Source organism: Xiphophorus couchianus, chromosome 22 (assembly GCF_001444195.1).
Source record: "Xiphophorus couchianus chromosome 22, X_couchianus-1.0, whole genome shotgun sequence".
NCBI classification, from domain to species: domain Eukaryota; kingdom Metazoa; phylum Chordata; class Actinopteri; order Cyprinodontiformes; family Poeciliidae; genus Xiphophorus; species Xiphophorus couchianus.
Window position 1 is genome coordinate 3,390,269 of NC_040249.1, and position 27,572 is coordinate 3,417,840.

The window sequence follows — 27,572 nt, forward strand, 5'->3', positions numbered from 1 at the left end:
ACTTAAACGTCGATTGTCTGTGACCTTTTCCTTCGAAATTGAAATATAAACCTTCCGCCTGATATATTTGAAAAGTTTTATTTCTTTTTCACACAGATTCGTCTGGAAGTTTGCTTTAAAATATATGAATGAATTTGCTACTTGAAAGGAGGTGGAAGCGGACGGTTTTCACATCCATTTTCAGAGAGAATGGGGAATATCTTTGTTTGGCCTCAACATGTGACGTAATGTAAACCGTCCGCTGGTCACAAACAGCATCAATAAACAACAACGGTACAAACCCGCCTTGTCAGCCTTCACAATTTCAACATTTCAACGTTTTTGTTTGTTCATATCCGCTCGAAAACGCTGACCCAATTCCTTGGTAGCGAGCACATGTGTGGAAGAGAGCAGGGGAAGAGTAACATTTCAAGAAGGAGCCGAGAAATGGAAAAAAAAAAAAAAAGGTATTTTTCCAGCATGCAGACAGAGCAGTTCATCAGGCTGATGCACGTCTTTGAATGGAGCTAAAAACAACAACTTTGTGGAAAATGCGATACAGGGCTGAAGAGGGGAGTCTGGGCTAAACAAATGTCACTTTTGGATGCCGGGTGGATGAGAATGGGGAAAGATGATGAAAAAGATGCATTCCTGCGAATTTACCTCACCGGCTTACCGGTTTCCTGGCCTTGATTAGAGGAACGCAATGATTCGTGGAACATTAAGATTAAAATCTCAGCTGTCCAGCTGACAGTTACCAAAAGGAAACTTTGGGCGCCTTCATCAGAAGTGACATTGGTTTTTATAAGGGGAAGTGCGATTATAGCCTGCACTTATCCACTCAAGCTGCAGTGACAGCAGCGCTTTCTAAAGGTTACCACTGTGCAATTTAAGAGGCTGCAGGTTTAAACCTAACATGGCTAAATTCAAACTGCTCGATTCCCAAGGCTTTGCGAAAGTATTTACGCTTCTTAAACTGAAATTTGACTTCGTTTTGTCACAATTGAAAACATTAAAGTATCTTATTGGGGTTTTATGTGTGCATAAAGGTAAAGTTAAGCAAATTGTTGCATTTTCAAAATATTCTACAAACAAAAGCAAAACAAAAGCGTTCTGTGCCTTTGTGCTCGGCTCACTTTATTACTAAATTACACAAAGGTGTACTGTATTTACTAAGATACAAGACCTCTAAAGATGTGCTTGCCACATTTATTTAGGGGCTTTATATCATCCCAAAATAAAATGTACCTAACGGATGTGTACAAGCTATCTAGACCATCAGCTACTAGGTGAGGAGTGAATTAAGCAGGAGACACCCTGACAACTCTGGAGGAGCTGCAGAGATTCACAGCTTACGATGGAAAAACGTAACAATTTTGGCCTTCATGAAAGAATGGAAACTAAAAGACGTAGATTCAGTTTTGTACAAGTCCTGCCAGGATGCCCTGTCAGCATTATCTTCTGGGCGTGGACCCCTTTATCAAATCCATGTAAAGAACATAAACTTTTAGAATGTTTTTTTTTTTTCTCACTTTTATTCACTGTTCAATACTTACTGCATGCATTTAGTATAAGTGCTACCTCATATCTTCTGGTTTTAGCTAGCTTTAGCATGCTTTGCAGCAGCTCCTTTTCTTGACAGAAGCTCTTCCATGTAGCTCTTGCTAAGCTAGCATGAGGAGCAAAGCAGCTCGATAAATTTGGCAGTCAGCCAATCAGAAAGATGAGCGTGGCAAATAATATTACATTAAGTTATTTTAACTTATATTTTATAATGACGGAAAAACAGATTAGTTTATCATTTAAAAAAAAGAAACATTTTTTTTTCTCATCTTCCCTCCAGCTGTGTATCGTCCTCCTGGCGCCCTCTGGTGGTCCCCACTTTGAAACACACTGCAGTGTGTCACTAAAAATGCCACAGAAGTTGCTCTGTTCAGATGAGGCAGACTTTTAACTTTTTTTTTGGTTTTAGATGACAAACTATGTGGCTGAAAAATACCCTGAGCGGATCATCCAGTGAACTAAATCCAACCTTGTAAAGCAAAGTTTTAGCTGAATATAGCCACAGTATAATGGCAAAGGTCTAACATCCCTCAAACTATTACATCTTAAAATACAGGTTCTGGAAAATTACATGAAAATAGAACAGAACCTCTGCACAGTTGCGAGGAATAGAGATAATTAATATACATGCTCAGCATATTGAGTCATAATCTTCTGTGTCAGTGTGCGCAAAGTTGCAATCGACTTTTTAATGTTACGCTGTTCACCTCAGCAACGCGTTTGTTGAATTGAAACATCTGAGACATTTTATAGCACCTGAGATATTAAAGCTCACCCAGAGCTTCGGAGACCTTGTATACCATAAAGAAAGAAGAAAATGTACGTTAATCATAATCAATACCCTTAACAATTTTCCAATAGTTCTCTGCTATTAGTCATTAGAAAACAATGGAGTATAATTTTGAAAAACTAATGTTTTGTTGGGGGTTTTTTTCACTAATTTACTGAAGCAATAACTTCTCAGGTATTATCCAAACATCGCTAACAGAAAAGCAAGAATCAAACCACTTCTGGAATCACTTACCAGCTTTTAGCATGTTCTCTTTTTCCCCCCCACAATTTGATCTTTTGCACTGAGCTCCAAGTCTTTGAGACCAGAAGGCCTCTTTGTCATCACTCTAATCTTTAGCTCCCTCTACAGGTTCCCTGTCAAATTCAGGTTGTGCAACTACAAAGTTATAAAGGCTAAGAGGAACATGTTGGTGACATTAAAGCAATAGGCATTAAATTCTTATTTGAATGTGATATGAATAGCTTGGGGCTCAACTGTATGTTGTAAAATAATCATTAAGGCATTCATGTTGCGACTGACTTGAAACTGCTTGCCCTAAATATAAAATATGAAAACCTCAGTAAAAAATGTTTTAAAAACACTTGATCTGGTAGAATTACATTATTTTCTTGTATTATTTGGAGACTTCAGAAATGAATAAACATGTGGGGCAAAAAGCATAACAAGCACCCAAAACTCAATGGCAAATGTTTTTTTAAAGAGTACATCTCTTCAGATCACATCAACATTAAAAAAAAAAAGCTTTAAACCAATACAGGAAAAAGAATAAACGAATAAAAAGAACCAAATATGAACAAAGACTTAAAAAATATACATATATTTGAAGTGTATTCATAGAATTCACTTCAAATTAAAGAGATGCTGTCCGTAGTAAGCAAAGAGATCTAAAGTCTCAACAGCAGCACAACTCGACAAGCCAAGCAGATAAATTAGCATTTTGTTCATCTCTAAAACATCCAGTGGACATTAGAAGATAATGTCCAAGGGTTGAATTCCAAACAAACTCCCCTTCATCTGACTTCATCTTAGCTGTTTGATCATTTGCTTCCGTATCCTTCACCCCGTCTACAGGAAACTCACGCGATGAGAGCAGACCGAGCGGCTCTTCCTCAGGCTCAGCTCTGTTTGGGGCGTTTTCTCTGTGGCGCTTCAGAGGGAGCGTCCGCTGGCTTCTTGGACGCAGCTTTTTTTGACTCTTTGTCGTCGGGATCAAACAGGGCGTTCCTCAAGAAACGCGAAGCGGCTCCCTTGTCTAGCCGCGCCGCTTTCTTCTTGTCGGTGATCTCTTTGACTCTGTTCATGTAAGTCCTTATGCGCTCCTAATGAAAACAGGAGGGTGATGAGAGGATCGCCATGGATACAGAGAAAATATCAAAAATGTTAAAGGATGCACGTACCAGTTCCTGCTTGATTCCATGTTCTCTTGGGTTTATTCCCTTTGTTACCAGATACACTGCAAACAATTATTTAAGATAACACAGTTTCTTATATGCATTTAAATATATATGTGTTATTGATGTGCATTTCATGGACACATTGGGTTACTTTTACATGTATATTCAATCAATACAAGGCATTAGTTTTGCATTTAACTAATCAACATCATAATGAATACATTTATCAATATAAGGAAATGAATAACTTACTCCAGAACAATGAATTAAGAGTATAGACAGACATCAGGTCCAGCTTGGCTTGCTCCAAAGGATCCAGCTGCAATGATGATTTCACAACAGTGATTACAGCTATTTCACCCAAAAGTTACATGAAACATGCACGTACAGAAAGAAGTAACAATCAGAGAATTTTCAGCTAAAATATAATTTTCGTAAATCTAAATTGAAGGAGTTAAAATGTTTATCTGAAGGCTTGAAGCGCTTGATTCAACAGATTTAAAAACTGGCTCAGAGTTTATGCGTTGTTTTTCGCCTCTATAAAGAAGCAACAAGCGTCACCTTCTGCATCACGTCGTTCCTGGACATGGACATCAGCTTCTCCAGCATGGTTTTCACCGCATTCACCGAGGAGTCGAACGTGGTCAGCTGTTCGTCTATCTCCTGCGGGTAGTCCTCGGTAACCGCTCCCGCTGCCATTTTCCTACAAATTAACAAAGTCCCAAAACGTTCAGAAATCCCAGCTGTAGCTCTATAAATGAAGTGCAACAGACAGGAAGCGATGCTCTGTCCCGGCTAGCTACGTTGCTAGTTACCAGACGCAGCTAACAGGGGGGGTACACGTTTTAATAAAAAAACAAAGTAGATAAAAGAAAAGGGATTACAACCGTTCAATGTAAACGGAGTCTATTGGTAGTTCTCTAGACATTACAGAAAGTGTTGCATTTACCTTTTCAAGATGCTTCACGTTTTAACCTTCGAACAGGAAGTGAATAATAACGTGTAACCTGTTTTACTCTCTCTACTGCCCCCTGCCGTCTGGGAGAGTCACCGTTTGCTTGTTCGCTGCTTTACACTTTTTTTTTTTTGTCGCAACTTTACGTTATTTACATTAGCTTAAGTAGTTATTATTAGATAGCTGATAGCTATTTTCTTGCGTCGCGTTTTCCAGCCATTCCAACGCATTTAGCCATTTGGCTAACTTTACTTTAGTAATTAAATTAAATTGAATTTTATTTTATTTTATTTCAAATTAATCTTATCTATAAGATTTTATTTGTAAAATCTTACTTAAAAAAAAACAACCATCAAGGTAAGTTAAAAAAAAAAAAGAAGACATAGAGTCATTTTCGAGGAAGATATAGTAAACCTGACAGAGGTGCAGCGGTTGCCTTGGTAACCAGGAACGAAATTATGTGTAAAAGAGAATAGCCATAGTTTTGCCGTCGTCACAGTCCTCGTAGACAGAGAAGGCTTGAGCCATGGACAACTGTGATTTGGAGAAGCTCACTATCTCTGCTGGGAAGCTCCAGCCAGCCTTCTCACCGCAGGTTACAGACTACAAAGTGACGGTGGAGAGCAGTGTCAACAAAGTGACTCTGGGCCTGAGCACCAGTGATAGTGCAGCATCATACAGCATTGTGAGTGTTACTCCGAACACACTTACATCCATTCATCATTATTATTACTACCACTATTATTCTTGAAGACAATTCTTTCTGTTTTAGTTTCTGGGTTTCTTGTGTTGCAGCTGACTGGCGATCGTTCCAGCACTGTTACGCTGAAGGAGGGGATAAACCGAGTGGAAATTGAAGTGGTTGCTGAAGATGGGACAGTGAAGAAATACAGCGTGGACGTCACCAAGCTGTCAGCAAAGGTTGCAGAGCTCAAACATCTGTCCCTTAAAGGGAATATTCCACTTGCTGCCAAAGTCCATGATTACAGCAGTGAGTAGAAACTTTATTATTCTCGTCAGACCTGCTGTATGTCCCTTGATTTTGATTTGTGTCCAGATTCACATGCAAAATAACTAAAAAGTAGCTTATTATTATTATTATTATTATTATTATTATTATTATTATTATTATTTGTTTATTTTTTTTTCTATGTCACTATGAAACTGACTGTCCTGGTCTATTTTCCTGCAGGTTTCGTCCCATTTCACTGTAATTCAGTGACAGTTAAAACCAAGGTTCCGGACAGCCTCATTAAAGTTACAATAAATGGTAGCGACTCTCAAGCTGTCTCACTACATTTTGGAGACACCTTGGTGGAGCTCTCTGTCCGCTCAGCAGATGGCAGTGTTACGCAGGTACAAACGTGTTTTTGTGGATCGTCCAATATCTCATGTGCAACTGCAATACTGGTTTCAGTGTATATTTATTTTCAAATTGCTACCATTTACCTTATGAACCCCTAAATCATATTCCAAAAAAAAAAAAAAAAAAATCTGTTCAATTTAAAGTCTGCCGCCTCTTGAAGTTGCTCGTCCCCATTAATAAATAAGGAGACGTAAACTAAATTTGGGGGTGTATTTGATAGGTCTATTAAAGTTCCATGAGGCTCTGCTACGTTTATCACTAAATAATGGCCGCCTCACTTTTGCAGGTGTACACAGTGTGTGTGACGCGGGAGCTTTTTCCCGTGGCTGTGACCTTCTCTGAGAGGAAGCATCAAGTGGAGTATGAATGCCCCGTGTCCCTCAGCGCTCTGTACAGACCTGTGTCTGTCCGCCAGAGGTGAGACCTGAGTCAGATACGAGTTTCATTCATTCAGAAAATTGTAGCTCTATAAATTAAGTGCAACAGACAGGAACTAAGCAACTTAATAGGTCCCCCACACCACTAGGGGGCCCTGGAGGACACCAAACTAACATGATAAAATTACATATTCAAAATAACATTGAATAATCCAAATGAAATGCTATATGGTAAAAAAAAACAATATCTACATTATTTTTATAGTTGGCAAACAAATAAACAGGTTGATTTTGTTTTTCTTGCGACAAAGCAGCTAAAAAAAACTTCAAAGTGGGTACAGGGGAGGGGAAACAAATATTGCTCATTTTATTACTAGACAAGCAACAAAATCAACCTCAACAGTTACAGTTGTTTTTATTCATTTTTAACTGTTTTTTTGTTGTTGGTTTCTTTTGTCAAGGAGAAATGATAACACAACTTAAAACGTATCTGAATTTCATAAGCAGGACTTTAATTCGTTCCAGATTTTCTCCTTGTTTTTCCAGTATGGGAGATGCTCCGCCACACCCTCTCACTAACTCCACCAAAAGCAGTTTTACTTTGATAAAGAGGATTTTCCTCAAAATCCAACAAAACCCAAATACTCAATTCAGCCACAAAAATAATTTTTGTTACAAATGTAGCGCCACTTAAGTGGAAACAAACGGGGCTTTCAATTGTTGCCAAGAATTATTGTTATGTCAAAGAAAGAACTTTTTTGTGTGCTATGTCAATGGTCTAACGTTCTGGGGTCTAAAAGCCTCACCTTGACTCATCCAAACATTTCATCTTGTTACTGAGGCCAAAATATCTCAATCATTGCTTTGTCTGGCCTGTGCTTGTTGGGACTGGTTCCAATCGAAACTGACTCTAGTGAGATGATGGTGATGATGATGGTGTTCCAACTCTTACCAGTTTTACAATAAGCTGGACAGTTTGAGTGAGATGGCTGAAACGAAGACACCATAGTCTGTTCTAGGAGGACATCAATCTCAAACCCACATCAAAACGGGTTTCAGAAGGTTTTCTTTAAGCTTCTGGAATTACTTCCCCAAACTTCCCCATCCTTCCATTTTCTTACACCCTTATCCCATCGGGGTTGGGAAGGGTGCTGGTGCCTATCTCCATCAATGGGCAAGAGGCCGGGTACACCCTGGACAGGTCGCCAGTCCATCACAGTTTCCTAACCCATTAACTCCAATTATTGAAAATCTATGGGCCATGCGATGATCTCTACCAATTCTAGCAAGAAGTCCAACTAAAAGTCCAGCCAAAATTAAATTAGAAGCTACACAAAGCACATTTCTCTGCAACTTACAACAGCCCATGCATCCAAATATCAGTAATTACAGGTGATTGCCATACTACTTTGCAGTGACCCGAAGAGCATCTTCTCAAGACCTTACATCGAGATGCTGGCCCGACGGTCAAAGGTCGACCCGTTTACCGGTTGTGTTCTGGGAGATGGCTGGAAGGTCTCTGAACTGGACCTTGACAAAGCGATGTCAGCAGTTCCGGTCCGCTGCTCCTTTTGTTACCGAGGTACAACTTCAAAGACTCAAATTCCATAAAAAGATTTATTTAAACCTGCGGCTGAATATGGTTTGAGCAACAGTAAAGAAGAACTTCACACTAGGGACCTTTAGGAACTGTAAATATGCTAAATAAAGTATTGACTGTCACTTCTTGGATCCTTAAAGATTGATGTTCTTATTCCACCCTGGAGAGTAGCTCTACTTGTTACAGGTGCTTGAATAACGGCATTGTTGACATGCTAGATGCTCTCTCTGACTTCTCCTCTTCACCCAACCTATGATATCATGTTTCATGGTGGCAGTGTAGGCAAAGATTATGTTGCGCTACTGAAGGGGATATTATTACTTAACTAAATACGTAGCTTTCGGCTACTTATAGTGACACAGATTCATTCTGTAGAGTTGTTAAATAAAAAGTTTACACACACCCCTGTAGTTGTGTCTACAACTTCCAGATTCTGTGGTTTATTTTTGCCTTTTCTGTTTTTTGATTTGATAGGATGTGAGAGCGTGATGCGGCTATCAGAGCTCGGGTTGCACGCCCTGGACTGTCCACACAAACCCACTGGGGAGCTGGATGCAAAGGTTAAGATGAAAGATGAAGCAGAGTTCAGCGATTGTTATTGACCTTAATTCTGCTCGTCCTTTATTTACAAGTCCGAGTTCCTCTCTCAGCTTCTCAATGCCAAAGCAACATTTGCTGTGTGTGCTTCTGAAATGAGTAGTTCATGTCTACGTCTTTAAATGTTTGAATCTGCCGTGATGTTTCTGTCAGTCTTCAATATTGGTCAAATCAGTGCCTGTTCTTTCAGGACGTTATAGAGAGCAGGTGGTATAAGGAGTACTTTGCAATATCTGCAGATTTGGAGATAGAGACAAAGCATGTTTGTACGGTAATTATCTCCTGCTTTCTTGTTTACACTCCACAGATTTCACTGAAATGAATATTTATAGCCTGGACAGGCTTTCCACAAGAGTTTTACTGCTTGAATAATTTAACCATTCATCCATTTGTGAGGTCAGACACCGACACAGTGTCTAATTCATCCTAAAGATGGCCTGTCCGCTGCTTTGACCCTGCTTTATGCACCGGCAGTCGTAACAGAACAGGAAGTGGTCATCCCCAAATTGTCCCCACAAAGTTTGTGATTTTTATAGATGACCTTTTCCGCATTCCTTACTTCCACGTGCTGGGTCAAAGTCACCATCATCAGTTCCTTGTGCAACTTTGCTTGGTTTTTAGTGTTGACGGCTTAGCCTGCGTCGTTTGTTTTCTACAGGTGCGTAACTGGGAGAAAAAACTCCAAATGACACAAGAGGAGAACACTGTGGAGGACCTGTGTGCTCTGGCTGAGGAGCATCTGAAACTCCACAGGGAACACCTGCTGAAACCAGGTACGTTTTACTTAAGGTCCTACTAATGTAGTTTTTTCTTGATTCTACAGGTCTGTCAGTCACCAGGCCTGTCTGAAATTTAACTGAGCTTTCTATAAAATGTTAGCTCAGTTACCCTGGTGCTTGGTAGACCAGGTTGGTTTGGGTAGGCTTTGATGCCCTGAAAAGTTTAAAAACTGACGAAGGGATAAACATCTCTTCCACACCTTGTATTTTCTTACCTGATTTAGATGATGTGCCCTGCCTGAGTAGGATGTTCTCTTATCTTGCCCTGGATTACTAAATAAAAATGTGAAAACTCTGGTAAACAAAAAGCATAAATGATTGAAAATGCTACATTTAACATGTGTTTTATAGGAATTGTATTATTTAAGTTGAATCTTAGGTTTTCACAGTAAATTCATGGCCCATTGAGTGATATTGTAAAATTACTGATCCCTTATTGACTGCCTGATTACAATTCTTGACCATGAGAATAAAAACCAACATGTATGCAAAATGCAAGTTTTAGTCATTTATTAAAATGAAGAACAGGGTGTATATTTCAGAACATGGTTACAAAATACACCTGCAGCACCTACCTGGGATCAGATAACACTCTAGTCACAAAGGTAAAAGTTTTCTTACAGAGACAAACACAGTGGGTTGCAAGCTATAGGTTGTAAATACCAATGTTGAGATTAATGTTGGGTGTCAATCAATCAGTCACTGTGGCTGGAACAGATTAATCCAAACACCTGTTAAACTCAGTTCTTTCTTTCTTTTGTTTTTTACTTTCTCACCGCAATAAATGCAAATGCAGCAGAAATGACATAAAATATTCTCCAATATTCCACAGTATGTTTTTACGTTTAGAGTGAGAATAATTTCTGCAGTCTAATCTCGACAGAAAAGCACATCAGAGACAGAATAGAGTTACAGAAACTGCACTTAAACCTCCCGTCTTACTGGCCGGGTTCACACCCGAAGCCCCTCGTTCCTGTCACCTCAGCCGCAGCTATTAAAAAAGAATACATGCAAATGGGCCATTTGTGGCCGCCTTCCGAGACGTCCTCTTTCGTCTAATGTGCCAGAGACTCTAGTTACCGCTCGGGATCCTTTTTTTTTTCTTTCTTTCCTTCAGCTGTGTTCGCCTCGTTAATTGTTTGATGACTCACAGAAGCGACATTTTAGACTGATCCCAGATGACCGAATAAGAGTCGCTGAAACTGAGCAGAGAAATAGCAGATCCAGCAAGAGAGAGAGAGAGACACCGACCTCTTAAAGCATAAGCAGGAGCAGCTTTGGGTTTTTAAGAGGTTGAGTGGCTTAAAGAGATGCTCAGTTTAACCCCGCCGGGGTCGTATTGCTGCAAAACAAAAAGGCTGTGTCATGCTACTTAAACACATTAAATGTGCAACGTTAAAATGTGTTTATGCTTCGTATTCTGCAAGCTTATACAGCATGTTCCCAATAATGGCAATACATTCCAAAACTGAAGTCATAAGATTTACCAGACTCATGAGATTTTACCAGGAAAATACTATAAAGATTTTTTACCTTCTAAAACATATCCACTGCTGAATTTCAACTATAGAGAATAAAATTATATACCCCATTTTTTTCTTCTTTTATTTTTTATTTTTTTAGAAATACACTCAAATATCTAGTGCTATGAGTACATGAGTTAGAATGATCAATAAAAATGATACCAGATTGTAGTTTTTAATTTTTTTAATTGTAGTTTTAATACCAAAACCAAAAATTTGTGAACGCTGATGTACAGCAGCCTACTTTGTTGTGGAGAATTAGCTTTCTCTGAAATGTATTTTCATGCTTTTCTTGGTTATAGCTGCAGAAATTCAGCATATATATGTGTCTGCGTGTGTGTGAGGAATCTTTAAGTTTAATGTCGCTTTCTTTTAATAAAGTGTCCAATCAAGGACTGAGTTTGCAAATTGGCCTGTGCCTAGGAAACCTGTGCACAAAGCAACGGTTACTATTGGTTTTTTAAACTTTTTTCTTTTCCATTTTACATTATTTAATGTCCTGACCTTGATGAAATCAAATTTAATTGAATAGAAAAAGTCTAATCAAAGTGCAGACCCAAATCCAGTTGAGAATCAGCGGAAATACTTGAAAATCGGTTCTAATTCAGGCTCTCGTCTACCAATGTCAGCACTAAGTGGTCCAGAAGGACTGACTCCAGAGGCTCACATAGAATTAGAAGAAAATACATCACACTTTTAATTTTGTTAGATGTAGAAAGCACCTTAGCATCTGTTTTTTTTTTTTCTTCTAACCCTTTCTGCAGGCGGGCGTTTGAGGGGTGAGAACCTGGACGCTCTGCTGCACCGCCTGGACGAGGCGGCTGCTCTTTATGCATCAGCAATCGCCCTCAGTCCCAAAAATGCCAAAGTCCACTTTCTGCTGGGTCTCGTTTTGGAGGAGCACCACAACACCACCCAGATTTACGGCTCTCTGAAAAAGGTATTTATTTGGAAATAGTTTTTTTGTTCTTTTTTAAAAAAAACACAAAACAGTGTTATCTAGACATTAAACTGCTACCAAATAGTCCATGCCAGATACATTTTTAAGTTTCAGTTAATTTATGAAGCTCAATCTCATGATTAAATTCTTTTTGCTGAGTTATATATCAGCAGAAAAACATGATTTACTCTTTCTTTTATTTTCATTTCGCCTTCTCCAGGCTGATAAGGACAAAGAGGAAATAAGTGAGGCCAAGTCTTCAGCCCATCAGGACGACATCCTGGCTGTGTGTAAGCTGCATGGCTTCTACGGCATTCCCCCCGTGGAGAATCAGCTGCAGGCCTTGGATAAGGAGTATCACCAGCTGAAAGATCAGGGGCAGTTCAGCAAGTCAGACTATGTGCAGACCCTTTACCTCTGGCTGTCCAAGCATGCTGCGAAGGTAACCCTGTTTCACTTTTACAACTCTAAAAAAAAAAAAATCATCAGGTGTTGCCGCGGTAACAAACATTAGAAGGGACAAAATAAGAAAAAACACTAATACAAATCACTCGTCTTGTAGCTCAGGATGTAAAACACGAGATATGTTTACAGATTCGCCAGAATGTATAGACGTTATATTGTATTTTTTTTTACTAGTCTACACATTAAAGTCATTTTTGTTGCTGCAGCAACGTCTCAAATGTACCTGCACAACTTCCTTTTTGTTGTTATTTTGAAGAGGCGGTATTATGTAAAATCGACTTTTTTGAGCTTCTCATTATGTTTTGATGTTATTCCCTCATCAGAAACATACCCAGAGTGTCGCTTTGATCCTTTCATGCATGTTTTAAAAATTCTTTAATCTCCCGTGGCAACCGTTGAGCTGTGCAAAACGCCTGGGTGGACCAAGCCCCGCCTTTCTAGGCTCCGCTCCTCTTCAGAGCTGCACTTTCCAAGCTTCAGAGCTTCCGCCTCACAGACCTGCCCTTTCCCACCACTCCCCCATTCAGCTCCTTCAGACTAGCCAGCAGCAATTAGCAAGCACCTGCTTAGCTCATGATAGGAGCTAATTCTAAGTGCAATGCTGGTAAAAATGTTGTGCAAGGATCTATAAAGGAGAGATGTTGTGATGGTTTCCTGAAGGTGGCGTTTCAGAAAGAGCAGGAGTTCTTAAAGCGACGGAGGCCCAATTTCAAGGCGTTAAATTACAAAGTCAAATTTCTTTTAAGTCATAATTCATATAAATAGCTTTTTTTTTTACAACAAAAATACACATACTTACTTTTTTTTGTTCTATGGAATGGCACTAAGTGCCTGGAAAAAGCATAGCACTGCCCCTTCAACTTGTTCAACCACTGTCCAAATATTTCCGTTCCATCTCCTCCTCTTTGGTTTTTACTTGATCTTAATGGTAGCCTATGAATGACTTGGGAGATTGTTGTTGCAGGATCGCAACATAGTGATGCAAGACGAGGAGAGCTACATGTATCGATCCCTCCTGAAGTACCTGGACGCTTGGTCCCTGAACCCGGACAACTGGGAGTTTAGCCTCCACATTGGGAGACTCCTGTTGCTGCAGGGGAGAAGCAAGGAAGCTCTGCAGCACCTTCAGACCGGGCTGGCGCTGTGCCCGCTGAACCCCGCACTCAGGTCAGTGCTCACACGTTCACGTATGGGATCGTGTGTGTGTGGGTGTGTGTGTAAGAGCAGGTTTGAAGCTCACACATATATATATACAGAAGGAAAGTGTAGATCTCATGAAAGAAACTTAAGGATCAGAGTGTGGATAATGTCTTAGGAGCTGCACAACATTAGAGAAGCTGGAAATACATTAATGTTGAATGTTTCAATAAGAATGTTGCAATTAAGCCACATTTTCCTTCCTTTCCTTCATCGCGATGACCGCATCGTTCTCTTTTAAAGCGCATCGAGAGAACATGAGCAAACACCCGATAAGTCTGCCTCTGCACCTGCAGAAAGAGAAAAAAAACCCCAAAAGAAAACGGAGTAACCGCAGCAACAAACAGCATTCTCCCGGAGCTCTAACATCCAGATTACTAAAATCTGTTTCAAAACATGGGCATAAAAGACGATGAAAGACCCAACTGGCACGATGCATTACTGTCTAGGAGAGTGTATGGCACTTGAAATATAGTCGCCTACCAATTGACCACACACGTAAATTGTGATAATGACTGTGCTCCATATGTTAAAGACCTTTCAGCCTGAAAACGTTTGGAAAGTGCTACATCTAAAATCTCCACATGTCTTCAGCATTGATTTGTTTGTGTTTTTTTCAGATTCTTTACAGGGCTGGCTCTGTTACAGCAGGAGCAGAAAGCCTGTGAGGCCACGGAGAAGGAGGCAGCACTGTTCTTACATCAGGGACTGGAGCACTTTGTCAGCCAACGCTGTAGCGAGAGGTTCGTTAAGTGTGTGTTTTGTTTGAGTGCGTGGCGGAGGTGGATGCATTCGAGCGAGAGAGGGAAAAGTGTGAGGTCATGACAGCATGTGTAATGTATCAGGATGTTCTGTTCGGGCCTGCGGGAGGGAGAATAGGAAGTGTTTCTTTTTTTGTTGTTGTTGTAAATTCCACGTGTGATTCTTGCTTCCCGACTTCCTCTGCAGTCAGGAGAACCAGGATCCATTCGACCCTCTGTCCAGCATGAATCCACAGTTTCTCAGAGGGCTTCTCACCCTGGCGCAGCTGCAGAAGAAGACCGTGTTGTCTGAGAAGTCCATGACTTCTGAGCAGGTGTATCACATGTAGGTAAACATATGGAGACATTCTGAGCAGCGCCTTGCATGTGAGCTTTTCCACATGTCTTATTATTTTTATGCTATTGATCAACATCAAGTTGTGGGTAATTATGGTTGTTCAACTTTTTTTTTTTTTTTTTAGCAAATAACCCTTTCAGTCTGTAGATTTGCAACCTGGCAATAGACAGGAGAAGCTGAGGCGTGGTTCTACAATGTTTAGGCTATACAGGGATAATTTGTTTGTAGATGGTCTGCCTTTAGTGTCAGTGGTTGCCGTGGTTACCTGCCATCTTCTTGCCGTCTCGACCAGCATGTTGTCAGCGTACTAGAACTGCTTATCACTGAGCCTTTTTGGTCTATTTTTGGCAAATGACATTTGAAATAAGAGAGAACTAATGGACAAGTAACTCTTACTTTTTTCTTCTTTTTTTGCAGGATATATGAGCTTGTTTTAAATAAATAATTCCTTGATATTGATGAAAAAGTTCTAGCTCCACTGGCAGATTATTTCCCATTTAATTAGCGATTCTTCAATATGAAGGAATTATTCACTTAAAACGAGCCCCTACATCTTACTGAAAGGTTACTTGTAAGTTAGTTTTGTTTCATTTCAAGATATTAACACTAGAAACTAGACCAAAAATACTTGCTAACCTTTTGTGCTTTTGCAGTGTGTCTACACTACTTACAGTTACTGTAGGTTAATACAATTAACAGATCGCCTCTCTTAGCTCGGTGCAACTCCTGCGCACAGTTTTTGTGGCATCTGCTGCAGATGTCAGAGGTTTCATTTTTAGCACAGCCTCTCCCGGTCAGCGGGCTGCACTTTTGGTTTCTGGTGACTCCGTTTACCGTCTGCCTTGATGACTGAAGCTACATGTTGACTTTTTATGGAAAAAGTACGTGGTAACATTTTGTAGTTTGAATGTATTCTTGCTTGCTTTCACAGAACAGCGGGCGCTGATGCAGCCCGACATCAACCGTTAGTCACTCTCTTAGGAGGCTGAATTCACAAGCACTCCACACCTTTCAGATTTAAATTAGTTAAAAAAGCGAAAAGAAAAATACAAGTCGAAGATGATGAATATTTTTTTCTATCTCTTCATAGTTATGATGTACATGGTTTTGGTCTATCACATAGCTTTTTAAACAAAATTCATTGAAGTTTCTGACTGTAAAAACAATAAATAAGAAAAAAAAAAAATGTCTTTTTCTCCCCTTGTATTGAAATACTTCAGCGTAGCGGCGCTGGCTGCCCAGAGCGTGAGTCAGTTTGTGTGTCGCAGCGAGGCGAGCAGGCAGCTGGAGTGGGTGCTGCTGGATGCTCACTTCGCCCTGCTGCAGAAACTGATCCAGCAGGGCAAGCGGCAGCCGAAGGTGGACGTCGACATGCAGGCCCTGGTGGCGAAGAGGTGCCAGGCCCTCACCGCTCTCATCCGCCTGACAACCATCTCTCCTTGCCAAGAGCTGCTGGACATGCAAGAGAGAGTAAGAGTTCAGGACTCTTTAGGATTTTTCATGTATCGATGGCCAATGGCCACCAGAGCTCGGACGTGACGTTTCCTCCCACCCGACACAGACGTGCCAGCTGGCGGTGATTACGTCTCCGCGGGACAGCCGAGCTCTGTGTCACCTCGGAGTGGCCCAGCTGGCTCAGTACGATAGCAACCCAAACTCAGACAGGTCAAATGAGGTCCTGAGCGACGCCTGCCTCAGCTTCCAGGCCAGCATCGAGCTGGAAGACAAACCTCAGAGCGGAGATCCACCTGAACAGCTGGGCAGTGAGTCCACACCTCCCACCTTTAGGAGAAATTAATCACAGACAGTACAGCTGAGATTCCACAGATTAAAGCTACAGTATGTAACTTTTATAAACACACACATACTGTGTATATATATATATATATATATATATATATACAGTAGATGTGGTTTTTATTTTTATATATTTGTTAAATCTGTCACCAAATTGTGACAGTTTATGAGACAGATAACCTGTGAAAAGATCAACCTCTTCCACCTCCATCTTGAGCTGCTGGTGTTGTGTGAAGAAATCCACTGCTCCCAATTTAAAACAACCAATCAGAGCCAGGAGGAGGGTCTTACCGGTGTCAATCAATCTTATGTACTCGCTGCCAAATGTGCTAATGGTGGAGAAACAACTTGCTGTTACAGGACAACAGTTTATCTGCCGTCATCGGTGGTCATGCTGACCAGCCTGAGCATTCACAACATGCTATGCTAGCTGCAGTGCAGCAGGGAGCAAGGTGGGGAGGATGAGCCACGGGAGATTGTGATTGACAGCGCTAAGACCCGCCTCCTGACTCTGATTGGTTGTTTGTAGTTAGGACTGGGGGCACTGGGAGAGGGCCGAGGAGCTCGAATTTTCACAGATTATTTTTCTCAAACTGGGTTTGAAGTATATTTGAGTAATTTGAAGTGTTTATGAAAAAATCTAAATTAAAAGAGCTGTATTTATGTAATGGGCTATGCATAACAATGTATGGTGAAAACGACTATACCTACAGCTATTTGTTCTTGTCTAACTCTTACATTGGTTGATGACACAGATGACTTTAATAAATCATCGTTTAACCATCAGTTCTTTTCTTCTCAAATTTACTGGATGCTACACTTGCTGTAGCTCAAAGTAAATGTTCTTTCTGCGCAGAACAGAAGTGGTGGCAGCAGCACCTGGAGGTTAAAAGGAAGGCAGCCGCGAAGGCCAGCCCTAAAACAGCCCAAGCTTCAGTTTGCAAGACCGTCCCAATTAGGGACGCCAAGCTGGGCAAAGGAGGTCCGATTCAGGGACAGGCCCCTGGGTCCGGACCTCCGCCGGTTGCCCCTGCGGCCCCTGTCAAAGGAGGGAAGGTGCTTCAACCTCCAGCTAAAACTCCTCCAGTCAAGTAAGTTATGACCTTATTTTTTTCATGTAGGTGTTTGTGGTTTGTGCATGCCACACTTTTAGCTACCTCTCAATATTAATGTATGAATAACTTATTCTGCTACACATGTAACATATAATTTTAAACTGAGAAATTCAGTTAAGAACGTAAATTTTTTGGGGAAAAGATTCTATGTAATTCTGTTCTTTAAAAAAAAAAAAAAAAAAAGTAACAGGCGCTCAAGTTATTGGCTCACCAAGCAAGTCATGGCAAATATATGCATGTAATATATGTATGCAGCAACAAGTGGCAAAAATAAATACTGAATATGTTTTTATTCCAGCCTTGTGTATGCATGGCATCCTGGACTGGTAGAAAAAAACCAGGTAAAAGGATAGACCTTGATCTGAAGGGATTTCCTGCTTAAGCAAAGGTTGAAAATAATTTAATCAAAGTCTGGTGGTGTCTGTCCAAATAGATAAATAAAAACAGAAAATTAAAATTAATTGTCACTTGGTCTTTCAATTGGTACCAATAATTATGTCAAGTGTGATTTTGAAAAATTACAATATTTACTTATATCAGAGGCTCAGTGTGAGGCTATATTACTCCAATAAATGATATAATTGTTACAAGGACGTTTACTCTTCTTTAGCAGGGGTGCCAATAAACGTTTAGTCTAATTCATCATTATTCATAAGCTATGACCACTCTGCAAAATTGGCAGATTTATGTAGACAACATAAATGTAGGAGTTCAGAGTTATACCAGTTCAAAGTCTGATTTCACAACAAATCTGCACCATCATCACAATGAAGAGAACTGTTTCTTGCGATTCCATGCAGTCTTCATGAAGGAAATATTTATTTATTTATTGTTTCGTGACTTGCATTACACTTTTCCTCCTGTAGGGGGAGACCTGGTGCAGCTATTAAACCAGATGCAGCAGCGAAACCTGGCAGCGACGATACTAAAGCCAAGCTCCCTGCTGGCAAGCCTGAACAGGATTCTGGTCCCGAGACTGTTGAGACTGCAGAGGGTACGTCAAGTAAAGTTAAGGCCCTTCTTCTTCTCGGCATAATCTGAAAACTAGAGGGATTATATGAATCACATAAGAGGAGTCCACCCAAAAGAGCCGGGAAGTTACAGTGATGATCTCAGAAGTGCATGAAAATATATATTTATAACTGAATATTTTTTTAAACACAATTTGACTGTTTTATATGCAGTAACTCATTAGGGTATATAAATAAATAAAATATTTGACTTCTATGTGTTTGTCCCGGTGAAACCTAATCTGTAACACAGTGTCATTATGTGTGTAGTCCCTCCAGTAGAAAACACAGCCAGCGCGTCGGGCCCATTGAACCCCAGGTCTCATGTATCACGGCTCGGTCTAGCTCGGGCCTTCTCACGCTCCGCAGACACCCAGGATCAGGCGAAGCACTTCTACAGAGAGGTCATCGCCATGGCGCCGGGGGTCAGTTGTTATCTGAAGTGTTTGTTTTGGGCATTCCCTCGAAGCTTTCGCGGCGCAGCTTATACTGGTTTCAAGATAAGATTACATCCCCACCCTACGGTGTCATTCCGGTGTCAGGGTTCCTACACACACACGTTGGATGTGTGTGTGTGTGTGGGACTCAACCTCACAGAGTTCTGGGTTGTTTAAATTCATTCTTAAAGAAAGAATATTAACGTTTGCATAGATCTTATGGTTGATACTTGCACATTGGGAAAGATTTAACTGTAGAAACTGTCAAATCAAAAACGTTACAGAAGGAAATAAGGAAGGAAGGAAGGAAGGAGTCAAGTGGGAAAATAATGATAAAGGAAAGGAAATGAAGCAAGGACACATGAGAAGAAGGCAGGAAACAAAAAAACGAAGGCAGAATTAAAGACAATTCAGGACAACATAAACCACTCTGTAGGTTTTGTCAAAAAGGGAGATTATAAAACCAGTTTTAAATTAGACAGGGTGACCGTCTCACCTGTAAAATAAGTGGGAGCTCAATAACTTCATTATTAACGACTTTGATGTAAGAAAAATACAAAATTCTATTTCACAGGGAACCAATGAAGGGAAGCTAAAGTAGAAATGAATCTCTCTTTTTCATTTCTAATCAGAAAACTTGCTGTAACATTTTGGATCAGCTGAAGGGCTTTTTGGATTTTTTTTAATAGTAAAGAATGACAATAATCCAGCCTAGCAGCAACAAAATGCAAGAACTAGTACCGTACATGAAATGGCACGTGAAAGGAAAGGGCACAAGGAAGTGATCAAAGTAGGACACAAAGAAAAGGACAGAGTGGAGGAAGGAGATAGGAGAGAAGTAAAGGTACAAGGAAGAGAAAAAGAAGGAAATGAGGGAGGGAAATTTGAAACATTTAGACCAGTGGTCTCAGCTACATTCCTCGAGGGCCAGAGTCCTGCATCTTATAGACGTGTCCCCTGACTTACACATCTGAATTAAATGGTGAAACCTCCTGACCAGCCTGCGGTCAGAGCTCTGCTAACGAGCTAATACTGGAGCCAGGTGTGCTGAAGCGGAGAGACATCTAAAGGTTTCAGGACTCTGGCCCTCGAGGGACGCAGTTTGAGACGACTGTTTTTAGACTCGAAAATACAGAATCAAATCTGGACACATAAATCCTTTTCCAAAATCTTATTGTTTCTACAGCACTTATGGTTTTGCGTGGATCAGAAAACGGCAAACCATTCATCAAAAAGATATTATCCAAAGCCTAAAAACAAAACAAACAAACAAACAACAAAAAAAACCAAAGGGGATTATGGGATTATAGCAACCCCAACCCTAACACAATGTTATTTCTAACCCACAAGTCTAAGCTGATGTTTTGGACGACAGATCCACAAAGCGTACATCGAGCTCGTGAAGCTGGTGGAGCCCCTGGACCCGGAGGCTGCGCTGGACGTGTACTGCGGGTTCCCTCTGAAGGACGTGGCCGAGCAGAGCTTCAACGACGCCTTCATCACCGGGGAGATCGTCCGCCTGCTGATGTCACAGCAGCTGTTCGACCACCCGCAGCTGGGCCCCAGCCTCGTCGCATACGGCAAAGTCATGGGGCTAAGTAAATACCGCTGGGTCTGATTATTAGGGCTGGGAGAAAGCTAAAGAAATTGTAGATGATGTACAGAGACTAGCAGAAATATTCATTATCCTGTAGCATTTTTTTTTTTTTTACACTTTGACCTCAGTGTATTTTCTTAGACAACAATGCTTGTGTTGGTTTCCTCACTAAATCTGAGTAACATACGGAGGTATTTTAAACTCAAATGTCAAACGGAACGCATCTATGTGCAAACGTCAACGTCTGAAGTAACACCTGCGGCTCTGTTCGCAGGCGTCATAGAGAAGTACATCGACATTCTGGACGAAAAGTCAAAGACGTCGCTGCTGAAGAGCGTCTACGCAAAAATCAACAACCGACCGGAGGACGACCCGGATCTGCAGGACTTCTTCAGATTCAAATGCTGGATCTGACCAGCGATTTCCTTTCCCTCTCAGGCTGCCTTGTTCTTTGTGTTTATGAAGACGTTTTTATTTAATTGTGATGTCATATTTTTGTCCTGTTGCACAGAGGATATGGGTAAATCTCTTTCTTTTTACAGAACACTTTTAATCTGGAAACGGTTTTTATTGGAAAAAGAAAAAGTCATGTTAGAACACAGAACTAACAACATACAAAATGTACATGGATCGCTGGATGGAAGACGGGAATTTTAGCGAGAATAAATCTTCACCTTGACATGCAGGTGTACAAGTAATTTCTTCAACCTATATTTGAGTTCAGATGTGCGTCTGCACATCCGAAGGTATCCGATTCCCTAAACCGGCGGATGGACACGCTCCTTCTCGGTCTTCCCGGCAGCTTCTGTTACGCCACGTTGAGTTTGGTGACGATGAGCACGCGGACGGTCTGGTCGAAACCCGAACACACGCAAAGGCCCTGCTTGTCGGGGCTCCAGTCCAGGCTGGCGATTGGCTGAGTGGACAGAGTGGCGTTCTGCAGGAGGCTGACCGACCCGGCGACGCCCACATCCGCTCCGTCAGAGTCCTTCTTGCTTCTCTGCGCGGGGTACTCACTGGAGAGAGGATTTGGGGGGGGAAAGCGTTTATAAAACTTTCAATCTTTTAAAGCAATAAAACTTTTGACGTTTTTATTTTTACGATATGTTCGCATGAAAACAGAAAACAGCGTATTATATTGAAATGTTATGTGTTGGATCATAACTATCTATAGACTTTGTAAATAACATTTGGGTTTACACCGACATTACACAGACAGGGGGATTCTTCATTAACCGAGTTCTGAAGGAAGGCTGCATTGGGTTTCATACTGGAGCCTCTAGATTAAACTGGGTTGAATCAGATCTGGGCGATATCATAGCTTAATCATAAAATCTCTTGATTTTTTTCAGACCCGATCCAATTTCAATCAGTTTCCTTCTCTAAAGAAGAAACTCTAAATGAAAATGATTTCAAAAAGTGGCTTTTATTTCAATCATCCCTTCTCTGAGCTTTACGACGGAGTGTCAGGGCCACCAAGGCTACAAGAACTTTTGTTTAATTACAAGAATATAGTCTAAATGTTAACAGAATAAAGACACTTTTACCAGAAGAAGTTGTTTTAATGAGAGAAAAGCTTCTGGAGTTCTGACATGAGCAGCTCAGTCTATGTTTCTTTTTTTTGTTTTTTCCAAAATAAACAATAATTTAAAACTCCTGCTGCTGATAATAAAAGATAAGAATATCCTATTTGTAAAACCGATACCGAAGTGGAACTTTAGAAGATGTTTTAAGTTCTTTTGTGTTGGGAGTTCTCAGAAATGTGTCACTTTATTCTCCTAACATTATCACTTTATTCTCCTAATAAAAAAAAACAAAACTATCCTGACCCTGATAACTCCGTCGCAGAGTTGACCTGAATTCAAAGTTCAGAAGCTGTAAAAGACAAGATGGCGGCTCTAGGCTTGATGACGTCGTCACTATGGGAACGAAAGGAGTGCATTGGTGGGGAAAAAAGAAAGAAAGAAAAGAAATCCCGATTTAAAAAAAAAAAAAGTATCTTCAAAAAGCCCTGCCCTAAGTGGAAGATCTATGTATGCCGCACTTTTCAAATTCTCATTTTGAACAAAACAATGTGAAAAGATGTATCGTTTTCACTCCAGTTCACAACATTCAGTGTTAACGTGGCGCATGAGCACATTGAAGTTTGTTGCTCTGATGTGAAAAAGTTAACAGGTTGTGACCACGTTTGCTCAGACCTGTGAAAAATTTCAGAGCAGCAGAAGTAAAAAAGTTAAACATAATAAAAAAAACACACAAAAAAAAACAGGTTCTGCGGCTCAAAGTGATTCATGTCTGATTACTCACTACTTCCACAGATGTAGGTTTCCTGCTCCCCCTGCAGTCATAAAGATGTCTCTGTTCTGGGGCAAATGCCTCACCTGCCAGATGGTTGCTTTGTGAGCCTAGAGGGGAAAAAAAAGAAACATTGATTATTTTATTACAAGAAAAAAAAGGGAAAAAAAAGCTTAAACATTTTTTTGAACATTTCTGGGTCAAACACAGTGATCATGGTGGTGATGGTGTTTTATCACATTGGATGAAACAGTTTAAACTAATATCACCCAGAAGATGTGTTGAATTTTAAATATCTTTGGACTTTTAAAAAATATATATAATGATCAAATTTTCTAATTTCTGACTCTATTTTTTGGTTTGCAGATGTTTTCTTCTACCTACGCCTGTCGCAGTAAACAATTCATTAATCAATCGCATGAAAAATTAAAATGAGCTCAATAATTTCCGTTCTGGCTATTCATATGTTTTGAAGGACAATTTTGTTGATGGAGACATCGTAATCCATTTCACTTATGGTTTCAGTTGTGTGTATTTTTGAATTTATTTCCACTGTATTCATTGTTTTTTTGTTGGCTATGGTTTATTATATTCCAGTATATGTTGGAATACTGGAATATGTTTTACAAAATTGAAATTTATTGGTCTTGAGAGGGTGAACTTGCATTATTTCATTATCAGTATATTACTTGAAAATAGTCTTAAAACAACAATATTACTGCTTATTATGACAATTACTGGGACATTTTATCGTCCAGCAGAATCTGCAATCGTGACAGGGCCAATTTGTCCAAACAGTTGGACCCTCATGCCTTCAGACATTCTGCTACATCTTTGGGAAACATTCCCAGAGCTCAGGCTGCCGATGCTTCCAGCTCCGTTAAGATGTGCTGTACGCCGAGTTTATTTTTCCCCCCACATTTCCTCACCAAAAGGCCGCCGCTCTTCACCAGCCCTGTGTCTACTTTGGCTCGGGACAAAAAGCCGCAGAGGAAGTTAGACAAACACAACCCCCAAAAAAACACATCCATCTGTGAAAACGCTCAAATCGACACGCCACCCTAGTTCTCCTTTCCAAATGAAGGGATAATAGTAATAAGAACAATAATCTTTAGATTTACTTTCTTTTAAAAAATGTTCCCCCCCTTCCCAGAGGTTTCCCGCTCCGCCCTCTGTAATCACCTTTTCGGAAACGGAGGCGAAGCCCTTGGTGGGGTGCTGAGTCCTCGTGTCGAAGACGTGGAATTTTCCTTCCAGCGAGGTGGCCACCAGTTTGTTCATGTTGATGTCCTTCCTGTCAAACTCCACACAGCATACCTGTTCAGAGTGGGAGAAGAAGAAGAAAAATAAAGCGGGCTCCACGCCAAGAGAGCAATCATCAGCGCATCTGGATTCGAGAGGGAGTGAATAATGGAAGCAGCTGAGCAATCAAAGCAGCATCATCACACCTGATAGGAGCGTTTTTTTTTGTTGTTTTTTTTTAAGTAAGGACTTAAAAAAATAAAAATCTATCCACCATAATTCCTCATAAGGGATTTGGACACGTGTTTTCACTTCACCCCGTTTTTTATGTTGGTTTCCCATCGTAGTGACATGTTCCGCAAGTCGAAGAGTTTAATATCGCCGTTGTCGTAGCCGGCACACACACATCGGTCCTGATCGTTGAAGGCGTGACCTGAAAAAAGTTATACTAGATTAGGGGTGGGCACTTATTGTATCACTTATCGTTTATTGTGATAAATGTCTTGTAGTAATACTGATTATGATTGTCCATTTAATGATGTTTAAAAGTCCCCCAAAACACTGACCACCTGGTTAGGTTCAGTGAAAGCATCAATAAATGTGAAACATATGATTAAATGCAGTTATGATTTGCAGTTCAGTTATACAAATTACACTTCTTTATGTAACCGGTGTCCTGAAGAGGCGTGTTGCAAACAGGAATATTTTTCCAAGAGCTGTATTTTTGTTTGTGGGGCTTTAATTACTGCAACACACAGTCCCATCTATACGGTTACCTAAAAAAAAGATGTAATAACTAGCTTCTATCATTATTACAACACTACCACAAAATATCGTGATCAAACTTTAAGTCCATATCGTCCACCCCTACGCTAGCTACACCTAAAATTTCTGGAAGATTGTCGAAAATGAAGGCAAAGATCCAACTGTAAGGAGAATTACTAATATTCTCCTTACAGTTTATCCGCTGCTTAATTTTAAGAGGCTTTTTATGCAAAAGAAAAAAAGACAGAAAATGGTGGTAAAATTGGACTTTTCCACTTTTTTGCACAAAACACAAACTATTAGGTATATTTAATTGTTTTATAAAAACTAGTAAATTAAGCAATGGGTTTCAAAAGCACTCATAACGTCTTGAACTAGTTTGTGAAATTACAACAACAAACATTTGTATGAAACGGAGCAACACAAAGTAGCATTTTGTTATGAATCTGAAAAGTACAGGTGATTTCTGATTGCACTTGGTTGGACTACGCTTTTCTTCAGTGGGTCAGAGTAGATAAGGGCACTAGCCACAGCTTTTTGATTGCTATTTTTAAAAAAACAAGCAAGACATTATTTCAACTTTTCCTTCCACTTCACAACTATGCACTAGTCTACTTTGGTTCCCACGTAAATTCCCTATAAAAACATATTGAAGTGTATGGCTATAACGTGACAAGATTAATACTTCTTCAAACTACTGTAGTTTTGATGATTTTCTTTCCAGAAAAAGTCCAGGAAAGACAAATGAAAATCTTACAAATGATATCTGTATTTTGACTCTATGTGACATTTTAGTTACCAAAGGCAACAGTCCAGCAGTCCCTCTTGGTCTCTCCTTCCACAGGCTCCATGTTGGCCACAGGTAAATCCTTCTGCCTGGGATCCCACACCTTTACTGTCCCTGCAAAACCCAGCCACAAAAAAAAAAAAAAAAAGATGTTTGTCTCGATTTGTAATTCTCTCCATTTCTGTGCGATCAAAACATTTTGCATAATAAGAACAGCATCAAGCGTTTCTGCTCTTACCATCTCTACTTCCTGTGACGATCTCAGGAGCACCGTCGCCAATTCCAAGGCCACCGACCCCGTCGATGCTGTTCACGATCTCTTTGTGGGCCTTTGTGGTGTACACCGGCACATCAAGCGCTTCCAGATTCCTGTGGATGAGAGAGACAATGTAGACTGCGTACGCTGACACTTTTACTTCTGCTGCCCATCTTTCCCGTTGACAACAAAAGAAACTCTTCAGAGTTTGAAAATTTTCAAATTAAAGGGGAATAACCACACTGAGCTTTACAAAAAAAAAAAATTGACTTTAGTATTTTATTTAATGGTTACAATTGTAAGTAAACCTACAATTTAGTGTAAATAGACAGTTGAAGTACCATATGTGGAGATTTCCATCAAAATCTCCGGTTGCTATGTGTCTTTGTTGAAGAGAGGAGGCCCCAAACGTCCCACACTTTATGGGTTTAGCTTTCTCCACCTGAAACATAAAGAGATGCTTCAGCTCCAACAAAGGGACAAATAGATTCAAATCAAATGTACAGCGCCTTGGAAAAAATATTCATTCACCTCCAGCTTTTCTTTTCTTTTAATTGTTATTAATATTCAAGGCCACGAGGGGCATAGAAAACATGTGGAAGGCAGCAGGTGATCTGGCCTCGACAAGACCAAACTGTAACTTCTTGACCCAAATTAAAAACGCAATGCGTGGTGACCAGCATCCCCATGCTGCTGCATGGTGGTGGAAGCATCATGGATCGGGAATATTTTCTAGGGCAGGTCCAATTCAGGGGAAATTACTGGAGGCGGCGTTCACTTTCTAATCAACAAATATGGTACCAGACCAGCAGTTTAGTTCAAGAATTGTGATTTCTAACTGTGCAGTGATCTACCACTAAAAATCCCAATAAAACACAACAAAGTTTGACAAAATGTGAGTTAAAAATTCAAGGCATAGGAATAGTTCAGCAACACACTATAAATTTACCTCACACTGATTATGTGCATGTTAACAACCAAATATAATTAATTACGTAACCAGGTTATTATTATTATCTCCTTTTTGCAGTACATAGCAGTCACACTGTGTCACCTGGTTTCTGCAGTGAACTTGTCCACCTGTCTACAAACTGCCTGGCTGACTGTAACCATGGTTACAAGCGAGCGAGAGCGTGGAATCGCTTGGATAGCCCGTTCACACGACGATTTTAAAAACCAAAAAAGGCCCAATATAAGTGATGATACTACCTCTTTTATGAGCTGAGCTGAGCCGTGTTGAACTTCATAAATTTGGAGCACCCCTGTTCCTCTGGCAAAGTTCCCCAAGCAGACAAACTTGGCGCTGCACGGAATCCATTTGCTGTCGAACACCGTGTAGTTCAGACTCTTCTGAATGTGTGCGATAATCTGAGGCTTCGATAGGGGCGAGGACATCTTTTGAAATACTTTATAAAAGGGTCGAACATCTATTGGAAAACGGATATCTCCACGCCAAAACAAAATAAAGCGAGGATCCTCCCACAGAGCTCGTTGCTGTCTGCAGATATGCCTGACTGTATATTTATGTGCTAAGTAAATATCGTCTGCTTACGGGCATACATAATTCGGCTAATAGACATTGATAAATGAGACTGAATTATAGTGATACATTCTGAGTTTTATTTTAAATCATAAACGTGTTCAA

At 40.3% G+C, this 27,572-nt stretch overlaps 3 protein-coding genes across 5 annotated transcripts; 1 reads left to right on the top strand and 2 right to left on the bottom strand.

The window, feature by feature from the left end:
• Positions 1 to 2,267: 2,267 nt before the first annotated feature.
• c1d (C1D nuclear receptor corepressor) lies at positions 2,268 to 4,810 on the bottom strand. Its single transcript, XM_028007326.1, has 5 exons — positions 4,679 to 4,810; positions 4,291 to 4,432; positions 3,982 to 4,048; positions 3,733 to 3,788; positions 2,268 to 3,654 (listed from the first exon to the last, which is right to left on the bottom strand). The coding sequence occupies exons 2-5, from the start codon at positions 4,426 to 4,428 to the stop codon at positions 3,451 to 3,453; spliced, it is 465 nt and encodes a 154-aa protein (XP_027863127.1). The 5' UTR covers positions 4,429 to 4,432; positions 4,679 to 4,810; the 3' UTR covers positions 2,268 to 3,450.
• A 125-nt stretch (positions 4,811 to 4,935) lies between these two features.
• Positions 4,936 to 21,261, top strand: LOC114138198 (uncharacterized). 3 transcript variants are annotated; one of them, XM_028007321.1, is made up of 20 exons: positions 4,936 to 5,369; positions 5,480 to 5,675; positions 5,877 to 6,040; positions 6,337 to 6,467; positions 7,843 to 8,009; positions 8,502 to 8,587; positions 8,815 to 8,895; positions 9,283 to 9,397; positions 11,691 to 11,866; positions 12,087 to 12,308; positions 13,296 to 13,498; positions 14,149 to 14,271; positions 14,477 to 14,614; positions 15,847 to 16,096; positions 16,188 to 16,389; positions 17,280 to 17,514; positions 18,405 to 18,532; positions 18,819 to 18,973; positions 20,336 to 20,583; positions 20,857 to 21,261. In XM_028007321.1, exons 1-20 carry the CDS (start codon positions 5,211 to 5,213, stop codon positions 21,059 to 21,061), a joined length of 3,384 nt encoding a protein of 1,127 aa, XP_027863122.1. In that variant the 5' UTR covers positions 4,936 to 5,210; the 3' UTR covers positions 21,062 to 21,261. The 3 variants fall into 3 exon arrangements, with proteins under 3 accessions (XP_027863122.1, XP_027863123.1, XP_027863124.1); XM_028007322.1 differs by having other exon boundaries at positions 20,361 to 20,583; XM_028007323.1 differs by lacking the exons at positions 20,336 to 20,583; positions 20,857 to 21,261 and having other exon boundaries at positions 18,405 to 18,546.
• On the bottom strand, positions 21,112 to 27,445 carry dnaaf10 (dynein axonemal assembly factor 10). The gene is made up of 8 exons (XM_028007324.1): positions 27,137 to 27,445; positions 26,269 to 26,369; positions 25,910 to 26,040; positions 25,684 to 25,785; positions 24,437 to 24,552; positions 24,060 to 24,194; positions 22,890 to 22,987; positions 21,112 to 21,598 (listed from the first exon to the last, which is right to left on the bottom strand). The coding sequence occupies exons 1-8, from the start codon at positions 27,320 to 27,322 to the stop codon at positions 21,391 to 21,393; spliced, it is 1,077 nt and encodes a 358-aa protein (XP_027863125.1). The 5' UTR covers positions 27,323 to 27,445; the 3' UTR covers positions 21,112 to 21,390.
• Between the last annotated feature and the right edge of the window lie 127 nt (positions 27,446 to 27,572).